This window comes from Musa acuminata, chromosome BXJ1-7 (assembly GCF_036884655.1).
Source record: "Musa acuminata AAA Group cultivar baxijiao chromosome BXJ1-7, Cavendish_Baxijiao_AAA, whole genome shotgun sequence".
In the NCBI taxonomy this organism is placed as follows: Eukaryota; Viridiplantae; Streptophyta; class Magnoliopsida; order Zingiberales; family Musaceae; genus Musa; species Musa acuminata.
This window is the reverse complement of record NC_088333.1, coordinates 27,175,181-27,197,798: the sequence shown is the minus strand read 5'-3', so window position 1 is coordinate 27,197,798 and position 22,618 is coordinate 27,175,181. Positions and strand designations below refer to the sequence as shown.

Here is a 22,618-nt window from a genome sequence, read left to right as displayed (position 1 = left end):
TTCTTAACAACCCTCTTACGTATAGGTTAATTTAGGCTTTACCCTATGAGTAGAACATTAATGTATGATGCAAATCAAATAGAGGGAAAAGCAGCAAACAAGAATAGGGGAACGAACCGTTAAGGATCAAATGGAATAGAGTTGATTTTGGTTTTGATTCAATTTTTCAGTTTAATTTGAACATCTCTCTATATAAAAATTATAGATGTTCAAATTGAATCAAAAAAATCAAACCGAACATGAACTGATTAAATCCAAATCAATTCATTAATAATTTTGTTTTGAATGTCATAAATGGTTTTAATTTGGGAGATTATTATTTTTTCAAATTGTTTGTTCAGACCAAATCGAACTGATATTAATTTAAAAAAAAAAATACTAACCCAACCCAGCACAAAGCTCCAAAAATTCTAAAATCCCTACCCATACCAAATCGATGAGTTCATCCATCTTTTTTCCGACTCTGTGACGACTCCTTCGTCCTCCGTCCTCTGTCCTCCGTCGCTTTCTCGGTCTCGCTCTATTATTGTCCCTCTAGGATATTTTTTAATATAAAAAAAAGAAAAAAAAACCACTAGCGCAGAGGGGCGAGCGAGCTGGCTGGTCCATGAAGTGGGAGGCATCATCATAAATGATAATTGTTGATAATAGATTATAATGGAGTCATCTACTGACCATCAGCGGTTGTGCTCTCAATCTAATGATAATTTCATCTTTTATGTTATTATTATTGATTCCTTTCATCTTTTGTATCTAATAAATTTTTAGAATGATATCTATAATATAAATTTTTTGAGAATATCAATCCAATTGGATCAAAATTTTAATTTGGTTTAATTAAATAAAACTGACTCATCCAACCAAATCGATTCATTTAAAAAATATATATATATATATATATATTTTAAATTATTTAAACTTAGAAACCAATTAATCAATTAACATTAATCGATTTTGAATCGATTAAATATAAGTCCAAAATGATTTCAATTCATAATACCTTTAACCGAACACCCCTAATAAAAATCAATTAATCATCAAGTGTTTTTAAATAGAGAAGGGGCTGATAAATGTTTTGAATTGAGTGACCAACAATTCCAAAAGCCGGAAATGGATAATGTATGAAGCTACATTAATCGTTCAAGCCATACATCAAGCATCACAAGTGCACTGCAGTAACGAGTCTCTGCAGTAAGCCATGCCATGCACGAATCATGTTTACACCAGCAGATCAGCGTGGTAAAAAGCCTTGATTATTTGTATCACGTTCAGCAAAAGAAAGTGCAAGAGATACGGTAACAACCTATACTCCACAGCTAAGAGAAGCTTAGCTATAATTCAAATGTCACACGCACAACTCAATCCGGTAGAGGAATAGGACCACCCTCCCTCTCTTTAAGAGTAGGATAGCAAAGTCTACGTCAACAATCTCCCACACAGGATCATGCTACCTGACTCTATTCTTTGCCTCTGTTCCAGCCTTTCGAAAAGAAGATCTTCATATTGCTTTAAGTTCACGTACTCATCCATATAAAACGAAGACCGAGTAGTTCTGCCATCAGAAGACATGCTTACGTGGTTTCCTACTCCAAACTTGCTTATACTTCTGTCCCTAGAAACTATGGATGAGCTTTCAGTGCCTTCAGGGCTCCAACTCCCATAACTGCTTGCAATTTGATTACAGCTATTGAAATCGGTACTTGCTTCCTGAAAAAGATCAAATCAAATATTTGTTAACTGACAGCTCAAATGACTAATAGCCAACAGATTTAGTTTTATGTTGACTTATTAGTCAAATATGCTACCCAAGAATGTTGATCAAGGGGTATATATGGAACAGAAAACCAAAGTAAAGACTGACAATAGTAAAAGAAAACATGATATAATTGGTTTGATGAATCTAAAAATGATTGGATGAACTACAAGAGAATAAGAAGTTTTTATCTGAAGATTTTTTTTCAGTTTCATCAGTAATTATTTACAAAGAAAAAAACAATAAACCAAGCAGACCGGTGTACACTTATTGATGAAAAATACCATTAATCTCAAATTCAGATCATCATGTTGTTCGTGGCTCATGTAAGTAAAGAAACATATCCGCGACATTCAGAGTCCAGTTCAGATCCAAAATGAATGAATGATTGACCAAACAATGCTACGGACTGTATCATTTTTAAGTAGCTCCTATATGAAAAGAGAGAAAAACCATGACCACAAATGGTAACCTGTTTTGGCAGCGCTGCAGCTGATAAGTTATTTCCTGAGGACACAGGGAATCCTGCCTTACTCTTGCATGGTGAAGGACCAGAACTAGTTTCCCATTTCAACCAAGGAAGCAGAACACCATCTTTATCAACAGGTCCAGCAGCAGCTCCGGGCACACTTTCATGAGTTTCTGCTGCAGAATTATGTAATCCGGTATCTCTTATATTTGAGCTAGTATCACTTCTTTCTCCATCAAAAGAAGATATATCTGTATCTTCAACATTGAAAAGGAAATCTTCAAAGTACTTCTCTGCCTCTTCTGTCAAATGTTTAGACATTCTTGTTCTATCATGGTTCCTCTGCGGAACACACCCATCCATTAGTTGTAATGCCATAGAAATTATCATGTACTCAGACATTCTATAGAACAGGATTCTTACTCTTCTAGACCGTGATTGCCTTTCTGGAACAGCAGAATTCTTTGGAGAAGGCAGCAACTCTTTGACAATTTTGCTAAGTTCCTGGCCGCGTTCCTCCTCTAATGCTAACTCAGCCAACAAGTCCTGCTTGCGCTTCTCTGACTGAAGTGCATACTAGTGTCAATGAAGGTAGAACTAATAGAAATCAGGAATCACACATTTAAAACAAACTTGATGAGGATCCTTCCACATTTCATTACCAAAACCATAACTGCAATTAATAAAATAGGCATCTCAAATTAACAGAAAAAAAAGGACCCCACCAAGCCATAGACTCTTTGGTGCAGGAACACAAGTTTCAACCCATGGGATCAAGAGATTTGTGGTGTGTTACAAGTTCCAAATATCTTAAAGTATACACGAGAGAGAGAACACAGAAGATGAGTATACATTTATCTTAATCATTGAACCAAATTTATTAAAACTAAACCGAGGCAAGACCATGAAACCCTAGGGGGAATCAGCACAGCAGCTTATATTCTGATTTGTTGATATTATTTGTCTCAAAAGCTCTTAGAGACATAAAGCAATCCTATTCGTCTAACAATTTAGAGAATGAGTCTCAATGAACCTTTCATAACCACTGCATAGTTCATAGCACGACAGAGAAAATTCGAAAACATACCACCATGACAGTTTAGATAGACCATTGAAAAAAGCTGTACAATCACAATATTTTAAAAATATAGTCATAACATGCCTGTTCCAGTTCGGTTGTGTAGTTTCTTCTGATCTCAGCAATAGCTTGCAGAACTTCTGAACTCTTTGGTTGAACGCCATCACCACTGACAATGGTTGAGGGTTCATTTTTCACCATGACCTGTATCAAGTATGAGATAACAATATTGTTGGCAAGTTGTCTGAAATTGCTCGGTTCCATGATGATGCAAGGAAGATGATAAGGACAAGATAAATATGATCAAAAGAAAAAAAGAGAAAAATAAATTTGAATAATCAAATATAAATCATGAGTTCAAAATTGACAAATGAGCTGAATAAAGGCACACACCTTTTCGAGTTCTGTCCTGATTTCTTTGACTGCATGTCTTACTTCTTTGCGCATGACTTCATATAATCCAAAATCCTCCTCATCGCCTATGGGATTTTCTCCCTGTGAATTGCAAATGAAACCACAAAGGTTACAGTTTATTTGAGTCGCATAACAATAAGTATGATAAGATATTAGCATTCATATTGTTTCAGATAATAGCCATGGTCTATAAGGTCAACCTTTTCTGGGGCATAAACTGCCTGATTTGTCTTCTCAACCCCACACCTCCTTGAACAAAAATCCCGAGCTTCATCATCGGTTAATGAAGAAGAATGGCTCTATAGAAAAAACCAAACAATAAAATAAAAACATTTTGAAGATTGATTAGTTGTTGAAAGTAGATTCACTAAGACAAGCCTAAACCCTATGGTCTGATGATCAGCAAAGAGCACAGATGACATGAATACAAGAATTCTCAAGTTAAGTATCTCTTTCATCTTCTCGTATCACCTCTTTTCTGATATTACTTATCTATCATCATACTGTCTCCACCGAAAGAAAGAAATATCAATTCATGGTCATTAAAAATATGAGACAAATTACCGAATAGCTATCATGAGAGTGGAAGAAATCCTTTTGGCTCCCAGACCTTTTCAAAAAGTCACCATTCTTCACTGACCTATGTGATGAAGGCTCCTGCAGTTTACCATTGCCATAGATCCTTGATTTAACTTGCGTGCTGGCACTGTGAGAATCCACATCATTCTGTAGTGGATTATAAAAAAACTAATATCAGGTTCTTTTTGGCATAACAACCTACCAGATAAGGTAACCTGCCAGCTTCTAAAGTTCCATGTTATGGTACAAGCTAAAGACTACCATTCTTCTTTTATTCAGATGGAAAAATACCTTCAAGGGTGCATGTTGAATCTTTGACACTAAATCGCTTGGTTCAAATATAGAACGAGTCAGAGCACGCGCACTAATAGGATAGATGTCCCAACCATATCTTTTCTTTTCCCAGATTGAAAACTTGCTACAGAAATTAATCCCATGCTGGTTGGTTCTGACAAATGCTTACCCAAAAAACCATGATATGGAAAACTTCACCATGTTGATGTTATGTAAGTCATCACAAGAGTAGCAAAACTAGCTTAGCAACAAGATCAATGCTTACCAAAGAAAGCCATGTTAAAGAAAGCTTAGTATTATTGATGTTAATAAAGCATCATGAAAGTAGCAAAAAGAGAAAAAACATTAAATGATGTAACAACCAGAATGTCTTTGACTTCAATCAGTTATGTGAGATACATTAAATTATTTTTAACAAGGTTGTGTACTTTTGCAAGCTTCACATGTACAAATCCAGCATGTCGGGACCCTGATCCAGCATGTTAGAGGACCATTATCTATTAAACACAAGCAGGTGTGCCAGGACACATTCCAGAGTAACTGCATCCAAATCTCTATGACTCACTCTATCTGCCTTCGCTGGCATGTTAGGTACTCAACTATTATGTACATAACATGACGGCAAAATCATCATAGTGTATATTTGACTGTGTTTACTGCATCAGTTGCTGAATGCAGTAAAGCGGGCCTTTAGCATTTCCTCCTTTCATGATCATTCTATACATGACACTTCTCTAACTACTCAGATTTTTGGTGTATATGCAGTTTCTTTTCAGTTTGGAGTAGTCCAATCGGAAGAGCATCAAAAATCGAACGAAAGATCGTTCACGCCACATCGGCCATTGGACGCTAAAAATAGCAACTTTTAGTCAACCTAGACTAAAACACAGGGAGAGCGGGTACCTCCGAGTTGCTACACCGATGCCGATCAACGGAGACAGATCGCCGCCGCCTTAATACGCTATCCGAGACGCCCTTGGTCGGTGCAGCGTGGCGATCGGGAGGCCTCGACACGGACCTCCCGCGGCGGCGAGACGACTCCGTCTCCATCCGATAGCTCGAGACGGAACTCAAGGGCCTGGACCTGGCGGCAGACGGCTCGCTGTCCTCATCCGACTCGGCCCTCGCCCGGAAGAACTCATCGGCGATGTCATCGAGGCTGATCTCCGGGAACCCGGCCCCGCGCAACTTGTTGACGAACCTGCCACGGGGCGTCGGGAAGTCGTCAGGCTCCGGCGGAGGTGGGGGAAACCAGCTGGAATGGCGGCTGAGGCTCCTCGATCGGCGGTGGGGTTGGCCGCCGCGGGTGGAGGAGCCGGCGTCCCTTGCAGCGCCGCCTCCACCCCGACTGCCGATGGAGGAGCGCCCAGAGGTGGACCGGAAGGCCGCCGTCGCCATCTCGGCCGTGGAGCGGACAAGGATTAGGGTTGGGAGGAAGATTAGAAACTACGGGATCTGGAAACGGCCGGCACGCGGGGCGGAGGGGGGAAACGAGTTGGGGGATGGGGTTTGGGGACGATTCGTTCGTTTTCTACCCTTTTACTTTCTCTTCGTCGCGGTGACGTGCGTCGGTCAGAATCACGAGATTCCCACCGAATCATGTAATAAGGTGCTGGGACGGCGTTGGAATCGAACCGAATCGGGCGGAGGGATGTACGAGAGCACGGGTTGGGAAGTAGGGCTTTTTAATTGGTAGGGAGGGCTTCGTTAGCGAGCCGTGTGTCATAAACTCTGTTTCCAGTGCTGCTGGGTCGTAAGAATTGGCAACGTTACTTGATGCTGTGTTGAATGATCACAGGAGAGTGTGTGAGATTTTGTTGTACATCCAGATCGGAATAGAGAGTCGTAAGAAAACGAGGTTAGAAATGGCGCCAATTTTAAAAAAGATACGGGTTGGGTTAGGTTAGGTTAGGTTAGGTTAGGTTAGATGGAGAATACTATGTGTGGGGCCACGAAAGGGTCCCCCGCAGTGTTAAATAACAGGACAAGTTGGTGAGCGAGGTTAGCGGTCAATAGGTATGCGTGAATCATATGGGATTTTTCTAGCTTAACTAACGCCCCTTCCACGACGCCCCTTGTCTACCTATCCTATCGCTCATATCGGTGAGGACCACTCCAGAGCGACGAGTGGCTCCCTCCCTTTGTCCAATAATAAGACAGTCGGGAAAGGAGGTACGTTACGAACAAGTAGGTGTACTCATCTTCCCCGACTTAATACATTTCCTACCGATAAGAACGCCCCCGTCTTGGATACCTGTCGGCTATATCGGAGGGACCAATGTGGGCGCCGCAGGGGGCCACTCGCCGTGTTTAATAACAGGACAGGTGAATGACAGGAAAAAGCCAATATAAGCTAGCACGCTCAGATGTCTTGGTTTAACCCAACCCCCGTCCTCCCAATCTCCTTCCCCAACTTTTAGCCCCTTGTGCCACCCAACCAGACGATTCCGTCCACTTCTCCCATCCTATCCTCCGCGAATCAATCGTCAAAGCTCCTCCTCCTCGGTCGAATCGGAGAGCCCAAACGAAACCCTCTGCTCCGATCCAATAACCTCGCGTTGCGTCCTCCTATCGGCTTCATTCGTTGGCATTCTTTGAAGAAGCGCTGAGGGATCCGGGAAGGAACTAGCAAGTCCCCGCCTTTTGTCTGCCTTTGCTTCTTATAGGTTTCGATTCGTCTAATCCTTCGCTGTTTTTTTGCTATTTCCGTCGATTTTTGCATGTTCTTGATGCCTCTCATGGTGTCTTTCCCCGATTCGCTTTGGTTTTGTGTAGATTTATTAGTGGAGATTGGGATGGGTCAGCTAAGCCTTCACCGGATTTCAATTAGCTAACGTTTTCTGAATTCTACGCTTATCGGTCTTCGTGGGCTTGAAGCTTTGGTATGAAAGCTGTGATCTTTTTACTCTTTTTGATGCCAGTGGTGTGTCGTTTTGTCCAGACTTGCCTTCCGAAAGCGATTTACCATGAATTATCGAGGAAATAAATGAATTTTTTTTGCTCAACATCATATTCCTTTTTTCATATTTTGATGTATTGTATCTTAAAACATATCTGCCTCAGCTGTTAGCAAACATGTTCTTTCTGTTCGTTATCTTGGATCTCTGATTCTTGTGTTTTTGAGCCAAAGTTATAGAATTTCATGGTTCATGATCTGCTCCATGTGAGATATTATTCTGCATTATGATAGACTGGTGAAACTCCAACGATTCATATCTCATGGTTATTTCTTTCTTCACATTTTCCAGGTAAATAGTTGGCTCTCATCCCGTATTGCTCTAAAATGGGTGGTGTAGTTGGGAGGAGCAACTCGATAAGGCGAAGTTCTCCAGAATCAAAACTTGAGGCAAAGATGGTTGAGGCTATGCAGCGAAGGGCATCTGAAGGAACTTCTGTGAAGTCATTCAACAGCATTATTATGAAATTTCCAAAAATTGATGAGAGCTTACGAAAGTGCAAGTCCATTTTTGAGCAGTTTGGTGAGTTATATGTTCACCACAATCAAACAAGCAAACATAGTGTTTACCATAGATAACCTTGAACCTTTTGAGTTCTTGGTATTGATCTATCTTTAAAACCGTGATTAATAAAAGTTTAGATGCTAGTAATTGACACTAGAAGCATTAAAAAGGAAACAGTTCACTTTTTGACATAATAATTATAATCAGCAGATAACTTATGGCTGCCCATATTGTATATAGTGTTTCTTAGAATTTTGGAGAATTTAGTGGAACTTGGAATCGACTGACATGACTTCTTTACAGAAGAAAGAAAGAAATTTTATTAAAGAATGACTGCAGGTATAATACACAACATCAAAAAGTAAAATGTTTCAAAAGGTCCATTGGAGATGAATGTCCATGTACAGTCAATATTATTGATTTTCATGGATAGTCATACGTATTTGACTCACATATTCATGCTTAATTGATTTTTTTGAATCTTTTGTCTCCGCATTTATATTAATGCCATCATGTATTAGTATGTTATCATGTTAGGATAGGATAGTGCAGTTTTATAGGTCTGACACCAACTGGACATGGCCTGCCAGCAGGTTAGTCAAGCTTTCTTTATATGGACAAGATCAAGTTGGGTCGAAAAGGGTCAGGTTGACTTATCGGGATGGGACGTGACTTGTCTTATATTTTTAGCGTGCGTTGAACTTCACTATCAAGGAAACACAATGTTTACCCAAATCTAAACCTAAGAAGCACAGAAACATGCTTTTGGTGGACGTGTCCATGTCCAACATGTGTCAGACACACGGACACACGTGGCAGATACTCGTGTGGTGCTGGGCTTGTGTGGCCATCACGTGAGAGCCAAATTCTGTGCGAGAAAAGAAATCTGGAAATCGTCTCAAGGAAACATATATCAATATATCTAGATCTTGTTAAATATTATTTGATGATTTTAATTTTTTCAACCTATATGATGATATTCATTTGTTCACATTGTCGAGTTTAAAAAATTTAAGTATAAATACTATAAAACTCATGTTAATTGAATATTATATATACATATATTAAAAAATACATGTGTCCTTGCCATATCCGTATCCTAATTATTTTAAAAATAACATGTCGCGGTGTTCATTTCGTGTCATGTTCGTGTCCTGTGTCCGTACTTCTTAGATCTAAACCAACGTAAAAATGATCCAGGAGTTGTTAAACTAGACATGTTACATGGATCAAGACAGGTCATCTTAGATGAGTCGGGTTTGGTTGAACCTGACTATTATATTCATGAGGACTCCTTTCTAATATGGAGTATTGTTTATGTGTAACAAGGTAAGTACAAAGAATTGAACTCCAAGTAACTCAGAGACAATGTTGGAGATTCCTGATATTTTTAATTTTCTTATGGATAGATGAAGATTCAAATGGTGCGATAGATCAAGAAGAACTGAAGCATTGTTTCCAGAAGCTAGAAATCTCCTTTAATGAGCAGGAGATCGGTGATCTCTTTTTGGCATGTGACATTGATGAGAACATGGGTATGAAGTTTAATGAGTTTATTGTTCTTCTCTGCCTTGTTTATCTTCTCAAGGAACCGGCAGCTGTACAAGCAGTATCCTTATAAAAGTTAACAAATCAGTTATCTTCTTTTAGTTTATTACTTTGAGGCTGTCTCCCTGATATGAGAATGACAAGTGAACTAATTCTGTGTTACAAGTTTTATTCATTTTTTAGTGTTATTTCCTGTACTTCTTATATGTGATTTACTGTTTTAGAAAATTACTTAAATTAAGTTGCTTAGATCAATTCCCTGAACATTTTCAATTTCTATAGGATAAACTTTACAATAAGAAATTGGATGATTATTATCTGTAAAGTATAAGAAGTTGCATCACCTACAAGCACATGGACCTGATAATTTTGATCTTCACAATATGTTTAACAATAATGGAGCAAAAGGAAAATTTGTTTTTGGAACAATTGAAATGTTAGATTGCTTGTTTGAACGAACAAGGGAGAGAAGGTTCACAAAATATAGAAATTCTGCTTTCAATATATAGCATTGAATTAATCTTCATTATCTGGCATGGTTCTTCCACATAATAAATTGCTTATACATTGTTCTTTCACTTAAATTATTAACACAGTAGAGTTTCTGTTTTTCCACACAGGTTGATGATATCTATGAGGCTCCATTAGTATGATTTGTTCTCAATTTGTTGGTACAATGTATTGGCATGTTTGAAGGCATTTCTTGCAGCAATTGTATTAATGGACGAATAAGGCCAAACCCATATGAAAATAATTATTATCTAAATGATTTCTTCATGGTGCCAGTTGTTATCCAAGAGAGGTTGTTGATATATGTTTATGGTATCATTGTTCTTTCGCTTTTTAAATCACTGGTTTATGTCAATCTTAGTGGTCAAAGGAATAAAAACTTTTACTAGTAATTGTAAGGATGACAGACCTAACGACTAGAAAAAGACTGAATGTTATCCAAGAGAGGTTGTTCTATGTCTTGTCAACATAAGGGATTCAAAGCCCCATTTATTATACTTAAAAGTGATTAAAATTTTATGTTTTTATAGTTGGTAAAGAGAGTATCTTTTCGAACAGCAAACAATGGTATGCTAGCAATGGACTTATGCCAAGGCTAACAGCTGTTATAACTACATACATCAGTGTGCACAGGGACTTGGACATCATGTCATTAATGTCTGATAATATTACTTTTGTCTTCAGCTCATTTGTAAATTTCCTGTTAGAATTATGTTAGCGTGCACAGAAGATTTTAGTCATCATGTCATTGGCATTGAATAAGAGCAGCTCAGTGGTAACATTTCACAGAGACCTCGGGAGTAACAGAAGTTCTGAAGGAATGATAAAAACTAATAATAACTGGATAAAATCAGGTGGCATGTAGTTTGAGGCGTTTTTTTCTTCATGATGGACCTTATATGCATGCAGACCACACACCAACACATATATGCACATGAGATTCTACTGTATTTGAAAAACATTATATTGAGAATTGTTGTATATGGAGTTAAGAATCTGTTTGCAAGGGGACCATTCGACATAATTGGATAGAACAGTACATCACAGGTCTCCAGAGCAGGTGTGGTAGTTTCAAATCTTACAGAGCAGGATTGTCCAAAATATTTGGAGCAGGTTCCCTAATATTATGGATCTCCTATGTTAGTCAATTTGTCAGCTATGAATACTTACTCTTTTTTTTTTCTTCACATATTTTATACAGGGCAACCGTGAACATTAATTTATATTAGGAACATTTTATCTTTTTTAATATGTGAAGTGTAGTGTTATTGCCTCAGCTTCTGTTTCTTAGTTGATGTGTGTTTTCCTGGATCTCTTGAACTTTTGTTTTCCAACTGTAGTCTGCTCTTGTTGGAAATATGCTCTGGTACTAAACTCAAGCATGAAAATCAAAATTTTGTTCCCCATGACTTGATTGCTAGAATTCCCGTATGGGGTTGCCAGACCTTGAGACGACTTTTGAGACTCTGGTTGATGCTTTTGTGTTTTTGGACGAGAACAAGGATGGATATGTTAGCAAGAATGAGATGGTACATGCCATAAACGAGACAACTGGAGGTGAACGCTCTTCTGGACGCATAGCCATGAAAAGATTTGGTCAGTTCTTTCCTCTTACTAGCAGTTCTAGCTTGCACTACCATGCGAAACTTGAAAAACAAATTATTTGCATCAATTACCATATTAATAGCCCTTTTCGGCTTAATTTGAAAATAAATGTTTAAAAGGTTTTACTATTTCCTGATTTGTCTATTAGGCTTTATTCTTTTTCTTGGAAATAGTTGTTGATTTGCCTGATGAATTGGTATCTATTTGAGCATGTAAATGGAAAATTCGAAAAAGATAATCATGCATTGATTGTGGCTACTATTTAGAATTTAGTTTCCATTTACTTGTATTTTGAATCTGCGGATTCACCTAACAGTGTATTGACTTCCATCGAACAGAGCACAAGATCAATATTGTTTCAAACATAACCAATTTCTTCTGGTTTGCTGCAGAGGAGATGGACTGGGATAAAAATGGCATGGTGACATTTAAGGAGTTCCTTTTTGCTTTTACCCGTTGGGTGGGGATTGATGATGTTGAAGATGAGGAGTGATCGTTGCATGTCCATGTTGATCGGTTGCCCACAAGAAGGCCTTGCAGTACAGCAATGAAGAGCAAATTCCAAAGAGGCTCTGTGTATACATATATGTGTTCCCCTTTTTCTTTTGCAATAAGGACAACTGCTTTCGTACCATGTGAGTGATTGAAAGCCCTCCGATATCTGCTAAGTATATTCTAGTAAAGTTGCAAAATTTTAACTGCACGATTAGTATTTGACAAGCAAAATTACTGTTGAAGGCCAATTCTATGTAATTTCTTTCAGCAGGGCTCCATTGCCTGTCGTTGTTGGGTATGATTCTTCTAAGCTTTTCTAAAACGTATAAGCAAGTTCATAAATCCTTAATTATGTGTATTGGCTATGATGTGCATACTATTATTGTTCATTGTAAGCAATTATCCAGAGTATTATGTTACAGGAATATAACAAGTGATCAGTTATATGAATTTTTTTTGTCGTCGATGAATTTGTACAATACAATGTCTTTATTTTATTGTTCTTGTTGAGACTCTTTACCACTTATTTCCTCTGGAAGAAGGCACTTTTTGATCTCCAGGCCACTAATTTTAGATGATTAATTTTGTCTTTTTTTTCTCTGAAGCTCGATGTGTGTTTCAGGTCGGGACATATGTGGCAGTTTAACCTTCAAAGAAGATGATTTTGTTCAGTTGCCTTTGGCTATTCTGACTGTAACTAAAGACATTTTCTTTTACTGAAGTCTTTTGAGGAATTTAAAGTTTCTCATATATTTGCGGAAGAAAACAGAGGTAGATTTTATAACGTAAATTAGATTGAACTCTGATGTAAGAAAAAAGTTGTTTACACGTTTTAAGTTTGTAGAAAGTGCAATTCCATTGCAAGCAAATCCATGAATCAATCATGAGATCATTTTTCATGTTTTCCTTTGTCAAACACAGTGATCAGACTGTGTCCGAACCATGTCACTACAATTCCAACACAAATGAAACACGACCATCATCTCCATGAAACCTCTCCCTGCGACTGATTTCAATGACAGCAGGACAGTCATAGATTCACCTCTTCTACAACATGCAGAAAAACACATGGTGGACAACGATCCAGCCTCCAAGAAACATCACATTGGAAACCATTCACATATCCTCATTGCAAATGGAGTTGCTCGATGAATGCAAATGCCCCTCAGCAACCTAGAACTGGAAGTCTGAGCCGGTACCAGACTTCCCCCACCCACCAGAGTCAGGTGTCGGTGGCTCATGGGTGGCAGACAAAGAACCATCTTGCAGAAGGCCTTTGAGTGACCCACCGCCAGTGCCACTGCTAGCTGCCAAGTCCTCTTCCGGTGACTCAGAGGTCGGAACAGGCGTCGAGGGGTCGGGGCAGAGGTCACTTGGGACAGTAGCAGCAGCAACTCCAGAGGCAGATGTTTCGGCCAGCACGCCGCTGAGCAGCTGCTGCTCCTCGATCATCTTCTTGAGATACCTGCCTTGGGCCTCGATTCTCACTTGTAGCTGCTGCTGTATCTGCATCAACTTATGGAAGGTCAACTCCATGTTATGACTTGGCTTCCCCTTGCCACTATGGTTGCAAATTCACATCACAATTCTTTAAATCAAAACAACTATTCGCGTATAATAAGTTCAGTATAGATTGGGTCATTAGTTGTCGCTCAATCAAAATATTTATTATGGTATCAAAGCATATTATGAGTTTGAATTGTTAAGTCTATCATTGTGTTAATTTAGTTTTGCATCATGTACTTGGGTTCAGACTCCACACCATGGCATCTCTTAACTTAATGTGCAATCTCATAATCCACAACAAGTAAAAGAGAAACAAAAAAAATCAGATACTGCAATTTACATATTTAACTTGCCTCTAGTTGTTCGTGAAGTCGTTTTTTCACCTCCATCTGCAATTTGAGTGCTTCAGTTATTTGAATCCCACTAACACAACAAACATATAGTTTTAGCTGAATAATAGTCTGACATTGTGCACACATAGCTGGAAAGAACACTAATTCAAACAAAAATGAAAAACATCCAAAAGTCCGAAAAACAACTGAAATCAATTTTCCACATCAAAAAAGAAGAAAACACATTAAAAAATTCAAAAGTAACAGGACAGAAAACACATATAGGTTTGCACCAATCTTCCGCATACCTCAGTATGTTCATCTGGACAACATATAGGCAAGTTTGTAATTGCATGGTAAGGCTGGCAAGTAGCAAAAAATAACTTTATATTAAAGACTAAAAGAATGGCAATCTACTGTTGCACCAACTTTCCACTGTGATTCTTACAAATATCTCTAGGTAGGCCACACTGCTCCCAGTAGAAGCTCCTACACCCAAACTCCCTTTGGTACGCTGAATTATAAGCCCAATAAATTGATACATGTTTGTTTTAGTTCGTTTTGACCATCAACTCACATTCATAATATGCTATGATGTATTATATTTTAGATGCTATTCATAGTTTTTTTTACCAAATTGCATGATATCTGACCATAAAGGCAAGAAAAATGTGCACACATCCATTAATTGACCCTGAAAGCCTAGGAAATGCACTTTTTAGAGTTTCCCTTGTCAACCACAGTTTGAGTACCCCACTTGATCTTTTTTAGTACTACCAGATAATAAAGAAATTGCCTTCATGCATAATCACATATGTTATCTTATTTATAGAAAAATTCCCATAAACACCAAATTAACTACGATTGTGCACTATTACCAAAATTTGATAGTTGAGACCATCCAAAACCTATTCACAGCATTTGAGACAGAACAGGATGAGATGATTCATGTTTTTTATAACAATGTAAATAAATCCATAGCAATAGTCAAAAGTTCTTTAGGCAAGAAGGGCTGTCGATGTCATTCCTTTACAGTTGTTGAAACCTGACAATTGCTAGCTTGCATTTAAAAGAGATAACCCCAAAGACAAAATTCGATACACATGATTCTTTTATAGAAATTATATGTAAAAGATTCTATCAATAATCAATAGAAAGCACGCAATACAGAGGTACAGCACTTGTGCAATTCAGATTTAGTGCATACAACAGACATAAGGAGGTATGGTAATGGGTGAAGAATTACAACAATAGTTAATCTCTAAGAAATCCACTAGTTCTATAACAAGGCCAATTGTGACTTAGTGATCTTATCAAAACAAATAACGAACAGGTGGCTTATGTTCATTCTTGTAGGAAAATTAGCAATGGAGAAGTCATATTTATACTCACGAAGTGCTTTCAAGTCCTGAAATCAGGTCCCCGACATCTTTCATTTCTAGCTTTGTGCCTGCAAGAAATAAAACCAGCAGATTTGACTCGCCATGGAAACTGATTTATTTTGTAGAACTTTAACTCATTATTCATGCAAAAAATGTGAAAAGATAATAGAAGTTTAAATATTTCAGTCAAATTTTATTTAAAGCTTTCATAAGATACTTGCCATCAGCTGAAGAGTCAGGTATATACTTTGCAAGCCGATATTTCTGAGTGCATGGAAAGAGAAAATTAGGGAAAGCAAAGACAAAGTAAAAGGAAATTTTCAGGAAACAGAGCAGGTGTACCTGTAAATGACTCTTAATATGATATATAGTTAATCCAGGCACACCCATTATTCGAAGAACTCCTTTTGGAGTTGCTCCTGTCAATGTGCAGAAATACTGACCATATGAATCTTGGAATGGAGATAAGACTAACAGATAGTCACTTAGTTCAGTTTAGCATCGGAAAGTATTGAAGTGAAAGCAACTGTTGTTTGAATGTTCAAGAACATCATCAAATACAAAGTTCTTTTAAGGATAAATAATTTTCAGCTTTTATTGCATTAAATTCGTAAATAAGATTCATACCAAGATCGCTTAGTCTAAAACAGTTGAACTAACCATAAAGAGCTAATCGCTGAATGGATGGAAAATTCGTAGTGAGACTTTGTTGATAAATGAATTTGCTACATCCTCCAACTCAGTATCATGTCCTCACAGAACTAAACAATCAGAGTTTATGAAAGTTGAATATGGATAACTAAGAATCAGCATACACACTGCACGTAACATCTTGGGGGAAATTTTAGTTGGGCAACACTGTGAAATATGTTCAAGTAAATTGAGTTGAAGAGATCAAAGCAGCAAGCACTTACTGTCAGATCCACCAAGCTGTGTCACAGCACCGACAAAACGTTCATGGAGCTCATTTGTCCAGCGTAAACGCTGCCTTGAGAGCAAATTAGGATTTGTGGAGCTGTTCCCTCCATTCTTCAGATTCATTGGGTTGATACTTGATTCTAATAGCTGGTCATTACTTAAAGAATTGCTTTGATTTGGATCAACACCCAAATTCGGCTTTGGATGATAAAATTAACCGGAGCTTCAAAACACAAAATAAAATATATAAATAAAGATAATAGTTATGCATCACAAAGTATGTGATTAAGGAAACCTAAAGAAACATATTAAATCATTTATTCTATCTAAACATCAATTTAATAGATTCATCTTCAGTAAGTTCACAAATTTTAATATAAATAAAATTGCAGTAAAGGCAGTTAAAAATAGAATAGCTATCCAGAGATAAAATGGACAAACAATAAGTTATCTGACAAAATTATCCTAATTTATTGCCATATAAGCAAAGTTGTAAGTGTCATAATTGCTTGCAATACTTGAACAATCAAATTCTCTATACATATAAAAACAAGAGTTTAGGTAGATGCTAATATGAATTAGTTTTAAAATAACTATAGATTAGCTGATTACTGATAGGAATTAGATATAATTAGCATATTAGAATAATAATTTAAGATATTTTGGTGAGATGCATGCATATAAATAGATTAAAGACAAGCAAGCATTTATCTTAAAAGAAAAATGTGATAGATGAGTTGAACTTGAAAATGTCAAATAAAATTTAAATAATGACCAAATTGAATAGTCTAGGTATCAACCTTGCGTAATAGATGGAATTACACCAAAGGGTACCTAGTTGGCTGTCCGAATCCAATCCAAGTCTGAAACCTGAATGTCATTTGGATGTCCAATTCCTTTACACATACATCCATACCATATGAATCCAGAAAAAAAATCTGACTCAGGCACAACCCAGGTTCAGGAGAATATTATCAGGATCATTTTCACACCTAATTATAATTGATCACTTATAACAACACTAATTATCAGGAACTCTGTGAAGTTTTCTTCAGGGAGCCAGTAAGAGACCAGATCCTGGATTTTGATTCAAGAGTAGAGAACAAAATATGAAGAGAGGAAACATCTAAGAAATATCTCTTCTTATCTAGCAACAATGGTGAAATATCTCTTATCTAGTTTAATATGGTAGGAATCTGCCTCAATGACTCATGCCTATCAAGGGCCTTGTTCTTTCTACTTATTCTACTTAAAATCCTTCCTCCTAACTCAATCACAAGATTTTGATGTTATTCTCCACTGCTGTCACATCACATAGAAAAATGCAGGAACCTCTCTGAAGAAGCCTCGAATTAAAACAGAGTGACTGCCATGTGAATTAGCCTCAGTTAATATCCCAAATGTTTGCTGCTATAGAATACCAGTATGAACTTCATATTTCACCGTCAGCCACCTCTATAGTGTGATTTTTCAATGTATAATATCCTAAATGTTTGCTGCTATAGAATATCAGTATGGACTTCATATTTCACCGTCATGTCACAAACGGTCGACACGCACCCGCAACAACTTCGTTCAACGAACCGTTCGTCGCTTTTGCATGCTTGTACAGAGACATGACAGCATGTTTTGTTTTGGTTTTGTTTTTTATTGTTTGAAAAATGTAAACAACGATAGTTCGCAGTGCTACAGTGCAATCGCTCGTTGCGCCGGGCCGAACTGCCCCAAAATTACTCAGTTTTCGCGTGCTATGGCTTGTTTTCTGTACACCGCAGCTATACGTGAAATGTCAGCCATCTCAGCACCTTGGAACCCCCCGAGTGGCACAGGGCTGGATGGGGCTTCGGCATATTATCGGGCGTTGAACTATCTTCACAAGTTCATATGTTAACTTGGCGGGAACTTGCCTTCGCACCCGGCACTTGGTGAGCAGTTGTTTGTGGACTTGTAATTGTTCGTTTTACCTTCTAAAATCCTTGTTTTCTCCTTCCTCTCTTTTCTCCCTTGCACTTAAGGTGCTCTCTGAATTGCATGTAAAGGTTCCCTCTTCGTAAGATGTCGGGACTTGTTCGTCGCTCGTTTTCAATCTAATCAACTTTCTGTTTTACAGGTCCTTTGGGACCTGTACAAGATTGCAACTAGGCTGAACCTTTGCGGACGCATGTCGCAATGGTGCCTCATGACTTAGGCAATCCCAACTAAGTCCTAAGAGTTAGCGCAAGGGTGCTTCACGACTTAGGCAACTTCAGTTAAGTTCGTGACTTTACCGCAATGGTGTCTCACGACTTAGATAATTCCAGCTAAGTCCGTGACAGTCAGCCAACTCAATAGTGTGATTTTTCAATGTATACCATATGCAGTAATTTTTTGGGTGTAATAGTTTCTGATCCAAGAAATTGACAAATAAACTATAAATACAAATTTCTGAAGTAGACTAACAAAGACTGTCAGAAGACAGTTATAAAGCAATCTATTTTCCTTTCCACCCATTCTATGACAAAAATCCAAGCAATTTACTCTGCATTTGCAAATGCACGCATCAATAATGCTAATGCACTGACATCAACAAATTTGGGGATCCAAATGCCCGAGTTCATTCAGTGCATCTGAGAGACTCTATGCTAAATAGTGCATCCATCACAAGTCAAACAATTGCAACTTTATCCTAGATAGATACATTTTTTCTGTACAATTCCAGTGGAACACAACCCTTGAGCCAAGCAACAGCTTAAACCCTAGTTATTGGATGTTCAACCTTCTCAGCCTATTAGAACTGCAGGTGATGATGATTAGACTTAAGCTTGCCCAACCAAATTCAAAAACTTCGGTAAGCCTAAGCTGGTGGGGGGGGAACTCCTACAAATTTCATTAATTGTCAGATCGAAAAACAAAGCACAATCAACGAAAAAAGAACTTTCATTCCAGTAGCAGCATCCAATTTGCTCAAATCTTAGGTTTTCTTGAAGGCCGTAGTCAAGCAATGTAATAAATATATAGATAAATAAACCTGAAAACCTTGTTCTGAAAGAGCCATTAACTCAAAGACGGTCTAGGGTTTCTATTTCCTTTAAGAAAATGTGATAAAGGCGCAGCAGCACAACCCTCCATGCTTACCGTTCTCGCCAAAAAAATGATATTTTTCGGTCCTTCTTGCCATCAGAATAGCCTAAAAGCTACTACAACTCTTGCAAGCCAGCAATATGCCCCAGTGACATCAAGAATCCATGTTCCAAAAGAAAAAAAAAAAATCCAAAAGTGATCAAATAAATGCCGTAAATTAGCACTACGTACTGTAAATGGAAACCAAGTACATGAGTAATAACCGTTCGCGGAGCAACCAAGTCATCAAAATGAGCGAAGGAACCCATCAAATCCAACCAAAAGCATGAAGGAGTAAGCAAAAGCAGTACCCGAACAGCCAAGTCCAGCTTGAGTTGCAAGATCCGGAGGAATTGAAGAGAAGAAAGAACAGCAAAAATTAGCGAATGAGACCGAGCTCAAGCGACCAATGACACCAAAAATCCAATCTTTTTGCGGGAAACCGAGAGAGCAACGTGAGGTTTTTAAGCAGTCCCTACCCGCCCAGAGATTCGTCCGGCTTCACCCAATCAATTCTCTCTCTCTCTCTCCCCCCTCTCCCCCCAGCCCACCCAAAGAGGTGCAACGGAAGGGGCAATGACGATCTCATATAATTCCTTGGTGTATAGGCGGGACTTACAATAGCGTACGTGGCACCTCTCCATTCTTCCTAGCTCGACCCGATTCGTGCGAATATGGAAACACGAAAAGATACATTTACGTCTTTTCATACCCGTCCCGCTTACCTGCTTTAGAGCAATCGGATACGATTCCAAGTGGATTACACGTGTTCTCCACTGTCAACTCCATACAATCAATTGTAGACACGAAAGACCGGTATCTGAGGAAGAGTGAGCAACGCATGTGAGTTCACACGGCATCTACTCCGGAATATTCTGAAACCCAGTCGTTAATTTAATCCGCTTTTTACCAACAAATTATACAACTACGTCTAATAAACCGTATAGACGATATATATATATATATATATATATATATATATATATATATATATATATATATATATTGAAGATAAGGAAAACAACACCTATCACAGGTACAGGCTGTAGTAGCTCAACTCAAACCACATCAGTTGGGAGTATATTCTTGGTGTATATTCTATGGAGACTTTATGATAAGTATAAACAAGAAGCCCATTGATATCAAGTATTAGGAGAATTATGCACACATAAGAAATGTAGAAGAGAACAGATGTCAATGAGTCTCTTGTGAATCTTTCTTTGTTCCGTATAGGGTCCATTAGAAAGAGGGCAGCATCAAGGAGTTACAGTGGCCATCAGTGTGTTGTCCCTTTACTGGCAACGCTCCAAGATGGCCATGGCGGCTGTTGTCAGCTTCAAGTACAACGTTCTTCCTGTCTGTATGCAAAACCATGGCTGCAAAAATTGATGGGGGATAGTCTTTGTCGTTCATCCACGAAACAGATCGAGTTCATTTCAACGCTTCATCGTTTTACCAATCTAGTCACGGTCTAGTTGGCATTCAGGAAACTTCGCCTTCGCGTTTCCCTACTCGAGCCTCGAGGAAGACGATGTCTCACCCCCCCCTCCCACCCCCAGTCTGCAAGACAGATAAAGAAGGGGTATCGGCTGTTGATTGACACACCCTCCTTCCAAATTCAACCCAGAGGATGCTCCATGATAGGAGAGCGAGCTGCGTGAACTTATGATTGGAGGAAGCCGGGTGATAAATTAGGACGGATACAGGAGAAGAAATATTGCTTGCTCTTCCTCTTCCTCTTGTCAGGGAAAAAGGTTGTCCAAGAGAAAGTAGAAACTAGGAGTGGGATATGGATCTCCTTCCATGTATTAAGATGAGCTTGTCATGGTGGTGTGTTAGAGAAATCATGACGAGTGATTAGGGAAGCCCATTGATGATTCTTATGGTATCAGAAGATGTCTCCTTGCAGGTCGTGTTATGCGAGCTTGAAGTGGTCCTACAGAAGGAAAGTGATGTTGTTATCTCTTCTTCACCCAGGCCCTTGTGGCGCTAAAGATCAGACCGGTGTTGTTTTCTCTTCGCTTTGGTGATAGAGGTGCAGGCTTAAGACTCGCCGAGGCTCTGTATCATTGTATCGTCTTCTCAGGAGGGGAGGTAGTGATGTTATCCAAGCAGAATCAATGTGGACACATGTCGACGTCTAGTTGCTACTTTTATATTCTTCCCTCGTTAGAAAGTGTTTGACATTATATCGAATGAAAAAGGTACCATTAATTTATTATCTTATATCATAAAGAAACCTTAATAAGTTTATTATATTGGAAAAGGAAACCATGAAGAGGTGCATAGAAATAAAAAAAGGTTGTATTCAATAGGGTCACCATGAAAAGGTGCAACAACTTTTGTATTGGTACATTACCATAATAATGTGTTCTCTAATTTATCTAAATAGATTCGGGTTTCTAATAATAATTGTGCGGAGAAATTATAATTGTAAAGGAAAATATAATTCTCCATCTGACTCCTACCACCTCTCAATCGCTCCTTTCCGTTTTATATCTTTTATCATCAAATCGGTATTGGAGCTATTATGTTGCTATTAGATCAAGATGAGCGAAAACTGCTACTGGTATAAAGAATTGAGATGCTCCTGCATGGCGAGGGAGACTTGTAATTAAAAAAATAATTACTTTGAGATAACTATGTAATCGAAGCAAGTGTCAAAAAAAACAAAATAATAAAGAAGTGACAATGAGTAACGACTTAATTACCAAATAAAAAATATTATTAATATGACAAATGCTAGTCATAGGTGCCCTACAAACCAATTACATGAGTGATGACACGTGTGACTTGATATTTTATTATTTTATATTATCTATTTCATGAATATATTATGATGCCAATGGATCTATGCAATGAGAATCGGATCGTGATGAGATCACGATAATGAAACCGATTCGCCTTTAAACATAGATTATAAATAATCCCGGTCGTAGGTTACTCGAGAGGGACATCAAAATAACAAAACAGACTAGTGTGTTATATACTCGTCCATATGATGGATGTAGCTAGTCTCATAGTTGCTCATGTGGGGACACCAGGGATACAGTACAGATGCTCATTGGAGAATGAGTTCACTGATTGATCCGCTTATGAAATGCTAGATGGTTGATGATGCCTTATTGTCAGACAGCGATTCCGTCATCCCAGTGGTGTATCTAGTGTTAGGATC

At 38.3% G+C, this 22,618-nt stretch overlaps 3 protein-coding genes across 9 annotated transcripts; 1 reads left to right on the top strand and 2 right to left on the bottom strand.

Annotated features, from left to right (window-relative positions):
- Positions 1 to 1,231: 1,231 nt before the first annotated feature.
- On the bottom strand, positions 1,232 to 6,219 carry LOC135678991 (uncharacterized). The gene is made up of 8 exons (XM_065192308.1): positions 5,491 to 6,219; positions 4,279 to 4,440; positions 3,915 to 4,013; positions 3,694 to 3,795; positions 3,385 to 3,504; positions 2,646 to 2,786; positions 2,226 to 2,564; positions 1,232 to 1,707 (listed from the first exon to the last, which is right to left on the bottom strand). The coding sequence occupies exons 1-8, from the start codon at positions 5,983 to 5,985 to the stop codon at positions 1,417 to 1,419; spliced, it is 1,749 nt and encodes a 582-aa protein (XP_065048380.1). The 5' UTR covers positions 5,986 to 6,219; the 3' UTR covers positions 1,232 to 1,416.
- Positions 6,220 to 6,952: 733 nt separating this feature from the next.
- Positions 6,953 to 12,473, top strand: LOC135678990 (probable calcium-binding protein CML21). 4 transcript variants are annotated; one of them, XM_065192305.1, is made up of 6 exons: positions 6,953 to 7,253; positions 7,363 to 7,469; positions 7,836 to 8,066; positions 9,458 to 9,657; positions 11,528 to 11,702; positions 12,104 to 12,473. In XM_065192305.1, exons 3-6 carry the CDS (start codon positions 7,871 to 7,873, stop codon positions 12,202 to 12,204), a joined length of 672 nt encoding a protein of 223 aa, XP_065048377.1. In that variant the 5' UTR covers positions 6,953 to 7,253; positions 7,363 to 7,469; positions 7,836 to 7,870; the 3' UTR covers positions 12,205 to 12,473. The 4 variants fall into 4 exon arrangements, with proteins under 4 accessions (XP_065048377.1, XP_065048378.1, XP_065048376.1 ...); XM_065192306.1 differs by lacking the exon at positions 7,363 to 7,469 and having other exon boundaries at positions 6,953 to 7,215; XM_065192304.1 differs by lacking the exon at positions 7,363 to 7,469.
- Positions 12,474 to 13,079: 606 nt separating this feature from the next.
- Positions 13,080 to 20,008, bottom strand: LOC135678989 (myb family transcription factor PHL7-like). 4 transcript variants are annotated; one of them, XM_065192301.1, is made up of 7 exons: positions 19,923 to 20,008; positions 16,341 to 16,567; positions 15,769 to 15,845; positions 15,648 to 15,690; positions 15,437 to 15,494; positions 14,066 to 14,135; positions 13,080 to 13,712 (listed from the first exon to the last, which is right to left on the bottom strand). In XM_065192301.1, exons 2-7 carry the CDS (start codon positions 16,465 to 16,467, stop codon positions 13,380 to 13,382), a joined length of 708 nt encoding a protein of 235 aa, XP_065048373.1. In that variant the 5' UTR covers positions 16,468 to 16,567; positions 19,923 to 20,008; the 3' UTR covers positions 13,080 to 13,379. The 4 variants fall into 4 exon arrangements, with proteins under 4 accessions (XP_065048373.1, XP_065048371.1, XP_065048372.1 ...); XM_065192299.1 differs by having other exon boundaries at positions 19,459 to 19,990; XM_065192300.1 differs by having other exon boundaries at positions 19,755 to 19,990.
- Positions 20,009 to 22,618: the final 2,610 nt, after the last annotated feature.

Excerpts from the sequence above, each read along its gene's own strand:
- LOC135678991 (XM_065192308.1), bottom strand. The coding sequence starts at position 5,985 with ATGGCGACGGCGGCCTTCCGGTCCACCTCTGGGCGCTCCTCCATCGGC. Across the intron at positions 4,014-4,278 it reads ACTCTCATGATAGCTATTCG|AGCCATTCTTCTTCATTAAC; the intron begins GTAATTTGTCTC and ends TTTTTTCTATAG. Across the intron at positions 2,565-2,645 it reads GGCAATCACGGTCTAGAAGA|AGGAACCATGATAGAACAAG; the intron begins GTAAGAATCCTG and ends TGTGTTCCGCAG.
- LOC135678990 (XM_065192306.1), top strand. The coding sequence starts at position 7,871 with ATGGGTGGTGTAGTTGGGAGGAGCAACTCGATAAGGCGAAGTTCTCCA. Across the intron at positions 9,658-11,527 it reads AACCGGCAGCTGTACAAGCA|AATTCCCGTATGGGGTTGCC; the intron begins GTATCCTTATAA and ends CTTGATTGCTAG. Across the intron at positions 11,703-12,103 it reads CATAGCCATGAAAAGATTTG|AGGAGATGGACTGGGATAAA; the intron begins GTCAGTTCTTTC and ends GGTTTGCTGCAG.
- LOC135678989 (XM_065192301.1), bottom strand. The coding sequence starts at position 16,467 with ATGAATCTGAAGAATGGAGGGAACAGCTCCACAAATCCTAATTTGCTC. Across the intron at positions 14,136-15,436 it reads TCAGGACTTGAAAGCACTTC|TGGGATTCAAATAACTGAAG; the intron begins GTGAGTATAAAT and ends TTGTTGTGTTAG. Across the intron at positions 13,713-14,065 it reads GACTTCACGAACAACTAGAG|ATACAGCAGCAGCTACAAGT; the intron begins GCAAGTTAAATA and ends AAGTTGATGCAG.